Source organism: Babylonia areolata, chromosome 7 (genome assembly GCF_041734735.1).
Source record: "Babylonia areolata isolate BAREFJ2019XMU chromosome 7, ASM4173473v1, whole genome shotgun sequence".
Taxonomy (NCBI): Eukaryota; Metazoa; Mollusca; class Gastropoda; order Neogastropoda; family Buccinidae; genus Babylonia; species Babylonia areolata.
The window spans coordinates 44,822,425-44,827,424 of record NC_134882.1 but is presented as its reverse complement, the minus strand read 5'-3'; the positions used below and the strand labels follow the sequence as shown (position 1 = coordinate 44,827,424).

At 43.0% G+C, this 5,000-nt stretch overlaps 1 protein-coding gene across 2 annotated transcripts in view; it reads right to left on the bottom strand.

The window, feature by feature from the left end:
* Positions 1–5,000, bottom strand: part of LOC143284279 (glycine receptor subunit alpha-2-like) — a 95,870-nt gene that overhangs the window by 4,821 nt on the left and 86,049 nt on the right. For both annotated transcript variants that reach the window (XM_076590971.1, XM_076590972.1), the window contains 2 exons: positions 4,882–5,000; positions 284–428 (listed from right to left, as the gene is read on the bottom strand). The exon at positions 4,882–5,000 is cut by the window's right edge and continues 16 nt beyond it. In XM_076590971.1, coding sequence (XP_076447086.1) covers positions 284–428; positions 4,882–5,000 — 264 coding nt within the window. The remainder of the gene's footprint in view (positions 1–283; positions 429–4,881) is intronic.

Sequence of the window (5,000 nt, the reverse complement as noted above, 5' to 3'; positions counted from 1 at the left end):
ACACATACACACACACACACACACACACCTGGCGGGGATGGCCTCCACGTCCAGCCAGAAGGATACCCAGGACAGGATGACGATCAGCACGGAAGGTTACGTGACACACACACACACACACACACACACACACACACACACACACACACACACACCTGGCGGGGATGGCCTCCACGTCCAGCCAGAAGGATACCCAGGACAGGATGACGATCAGCACGGAAGGCACGTCACACACACACACACACACACACACACACACACACACACACACACACACACACACCTGGCGGGGATGGCCTCCACGTCCAGCCAGAAGGACACCCAGGACAGGATGACGATCAGCACGGAAGGCACGTACACCTGGATCAGGTAGTAGCCGATGTCCCGCTGCAGCACGAAGTCCGCCTGCACGCAGGAAAAACTGCCCGCTGGAAAACAACGAGCACGTGAACAGATCAAGAGTGTCACCATATCTAATGTTCTACCTTTTTTTCTTTCTTTTTCTTGTTATAACCCGGTGTTCGGTTGTCTGTGTGTGTGTGTGTGTGTGTGTGTGTGTGTGTGTGTGTGTGTGTGTGTGTGTGTGTGTGTGTGTGTCCGTGTGTCTGTGTGTCTGTGTGTCCGTGGTAAACTTTAACATTGACATTTTCTCTGCAAATACTTTGTCAGTTGACACCAAATTTGGCATAAAAATAGGAAAAATTCAGATCTTTCCAGTCATCTTATTTAAAACAATATTGCACCTCTGGGATGGGCACAAAAAAATAAAAAGAAGCCTAATTATATGCAAACTGTATTTACTGTTATATTTATATTTTTTGTATTCTCTAAACTTGGCACTTTGACCTCTTATTCTGACACAACAACAAGAGGAGTCATTATTATCATTTTTTGTTCAAACAGGAACTTCTTTTGCTAAGCATGGAATTTTTATTTATTTTGCAAACGTTTTGGTGCAGATAGTAAAGAAGGGAAATTACTCTGTAATTATTGCTAGGGGACTTAATTTATCACAAGTGAGTCTTGAAGGCCTTGCCTCTCTTGTTTTTTGTGTGTGTTTTGGGTTGTTGTTTTTTTATTTGTTTGTTTGTTTGTTTTGTTTTTTTTGTCAACCTTGCATGTTCCCAATTGCTCTTAGTTGTTTTTTGGGGGGGGTTTGTTGTTTTTTTCCTTACTTGGACCAGAAAACATGTTTTCTCTTTATTCTTGTTATCATTACAAATAATATAATGACGGTTGTAGTAATGATAATAATCATACTTTTTTGTTGGAAATGTTTTTTGTATCTGTATTTTGTATTTGTATTTCTTCATATCATTTCTCTGTGTGAAATTCGGGCTCCTCTCCCCAGGGAGAGCACGTCGCTATACTGCAGCGCCACCCTTTTTCCTTCTTTTTCTTTCTTTTTTTTCCCCAGTGCACAGTTTTGTTTTTCCCATCGAAGTGGATTTTTCTACAGAATTTTGCCAGGAACAACCCTTTTGTTGCCGTGGGTTCTTTTACGTGCGCTAAGTACATGCTTCACACGGGACCTCGGCTTATCATCTCATCCGAATGACTAGCGTCCAGACCACCACTCAAGGTCTAGTGGAGGGGGAGAAAATATCGGCGGCTGACCCGTGGTTAGAACCAGCGCGCTCAGATTCTCTCGCTTCCTAGGCGGACGCGTTACCTCTAGGCCATCACTCCACGTCATTTTGCTTCATTGTTATTGATGTTATTCCATTAGTTTTGTTGTCATCGGAAAGTGTAATCGTGATTCATGTTGGAAAACAGGAGGAATAGAAAAACAAAAGGAAAAGAAAAAGAACAGATAAAGGGATAACTAACTTGCAAACTGACTTACTAACAAATTGAGAATCAATAAAAGAGATAACTAATTATGAAACTAATAAATGAATAGATGATTAAGTAGATGAATAAACAAATAAATAAATATGTAAAATTTAATAAATAAATAAATAAATAGCATAATCATTTTAAAAATGAATAAACGAAGAAAGAACAAACAAAGAAATAGATACATTTACGAACGAACGAACAAACGTAATAAAGTAAATAAATAAATAGATAAATAAATAATTAGATAAACAGACAGCATAGTCATTTCAAAAAATGAATAAACGAAGAAATAACAAACAAAGAAATACATTTACGAATGAACGAACAAACGAAGGAAGTTCACTTCACTTAAAAGTTAATCAAGGAGGCGATACTGCGTTCGCTGAAATCCATCGATTCGAAGGTAAACCAGAATGAGTCTATGGAAATTGTGATGGCACTGGTGACGACGATGATGATGATGATGATGATGATGATAACGATCGATTGTGATTGCATTGTATTGTATTGTATTGTATTGCATTGTATTGTATTTCTCTTCGTCACAACAGATTTCTCTGTGCGAGAATTTGGGCTGCTCCCTAAGGAGGCTGCTCGTCGCCACAGAACAACGCCACCGGTTTTTTTTCTTCTTCTTCTTTGCCTGCAAGAGTATTTCATTTCCTATCAAAAGTGAGTGGTTTGGTTGGGTTTTTTTTTTTTTTTTTACATAATGTTGCCAGGAACAACCCCTATGTTGCCTTCTTGTTTCTTCCAAAGGGACAGACACAGAGAAAGAGGGTGGGGGGATAGAGGGGAGAGAGGAGAGACAGAGAGAGAGACTGATAGAGAGAAAGAGGGAGACAAAGAAACACAGAGAGAGAGAAACATTGTGAGAAAGAGATAGAGAGAGGGGGTGGAGGGGAGAGAGAGAATTGGGGAGATGTTGTGGGCGGGGTAAGTAAGGGGCTGAGCGAAGGGGGCAAAAAGTCAGAGATAGAGAGATAAAGGCATAGAGACACAAATGGAAAAAAAAATAGAGCTAGGGAGAGAGAGAGACAGAGACAGAGAGACAGAGAGAGAGAGAGTAATGGATCGAGCATGGAAAAGAGAGAGAACGCGATAAGCGGAAGACTGACATGGCCGCCGGAAGGGAGGACAGAGACAAACACACACATATACAGACAGACAGACAATCATTGACCAGAGAATCATCTCGTCTTTTGAAACCAAAGGTGGGGGAGGGAGGGGGGGGGAGGGTGGCTTTTTTTTTTTTTTTTTTTTTTTTTTTTTTTTTTAAGAAGACATGTGGCGGGAAAGAGCAGCCACCCCGCAGTTTGATCCGCAGAAGAAGCCAGCGGGCTGGAACAAACTCTGCCAGCAGTGCCAGAACAGCCTCCCAGACGCCTTCCATCAGTCCCATGCGTAACAACAACAAAAAAAGGAAAACCCTCGCCTGGTTTTATGAACTGTGTGGGTGATCAACCCTGAAATGGAACCCTGTCGGTCGGCTGGGCTCTAAGAAGCATGATTCGATTTGATTCGATTTGATTGGTGCACCAGCACGCACGCACCGTGCGGCTCCCAAATCACTCTCCACAGAAGAAGAAGGAGGAGGAGGAAGAGGAGGAGGAGGAAGAAGAAGAGCAGGAGGAGAAGGAAGAGGAGGAGAGCAAAAACAAGAAGAACATGTGGTGGTAGTGGCTGGTGAGGAGGTGAGATAGAAGGGGGGGGGGGGGGTCGAGAGAGGTGGGTGGTGAGGGGTAGGGGTAGGGGAGTTGTAGGGGCGCGACTATCACTGATTGAATCATATGTCGGAGATAGATCAATAATGTATCTGAGTTGGTAGAAAACAAAATAATATAACTGTGACGATGACAATGAAGAAGAAGAAGGAGGAGGAGAAGGATGGAGAAGAAGAAGAAGGAGGAGGAGAAGGAAGAAGATGGAGAAATGGAGAAGAAGAAGAAGAAGAAGAAGAAGGAGGAGGAGGAGGAGGAGAAACAAGAAGAAGAACAACAACAAGAACAACAACAACAACAACAACAAGAGGAGGAGGAGGAGGAAGAAGAAGAAGAAGAAGAAGAAGAAGAAGAAGAAGAAGAAGAAGAAGAAGAAGAAGAACAACAACAACAACAACAACAACAACAACAACAACAACAACAACAACAACAACAACAACAACAACAACAACAACAACAGAAGGAGGAGGAAGAGCTAGAACAAACCTCAAAGGGATAGTATCTTTATATACTAGTTTTGTGTTTTGTTTTGTTTTGTGTTCTCTTTGTTTGTTTTGTTTTTGTTTTGGGGGTGTTCTTTTTGTTTTGTTTGTTTGATTTTTTGTTGTTTTCGTGTTTTGTTTTTTGTTTTGTTTGTATTTGTTTTTTGTTTTGTTTTCCACCTCATCGAGCAGTTTTCAAGCTTTGATGTTTTCCACAGGTTTCTTGGTCTCTTTTTGATGTCGCCTTTAAACTGGAAGAACCTTTTATTTAAGAAGGTGGAGGGGGCTGGGGGGGTTATTGTTGCCCGTGAACGCCAGTTTGAGACGGCTTTGTATCTTTTTCACATGATGTCGAAAGGGTTCCTCAGAGTGGATGGTATGGAACAACAAAGAAAGAGGGAAAGAAAGAGATAAATCCAGAAGGGGATGAACTCAGACCGTAAACAGTGGATATTCCGACGATGAAGAAGAGAGTGCGAAAAGACACTAAGAGCATTGTGTAGCCACGCAAAGCACGCGCGCACGAACGCGCGCACACACACACACACACACACACACACACACACACACACGCATACACGCATGCATACAAATGTGCACGTGCACGTGCACACATCTACCTACCCACACACTTCCAATCCCCATCCCCCCACACATACTCACCCACACATATACAAACACGCACATGCGCCACTCCCCCCCTCCTCTCGCCCCCCCCCCCCCCCCTACCCCCCCCCCCCCCCCCCCCCCCCCACCCCCCCACCCACACACACACACGTAAGAGGAAGAACACAAAAAAAACCCAGAGAAACAGAAAAAAAGAGAAGCGCACATACTTTCCTTATACGTCTTGGTACAGTCCCCCAGCAAAACATCCTGAATGGTATACTGGGGCAGCTCCATTTTGTCGTTGAAGTCGATGGGCTTCCGAGACATCCACTGATACTTTATGTTC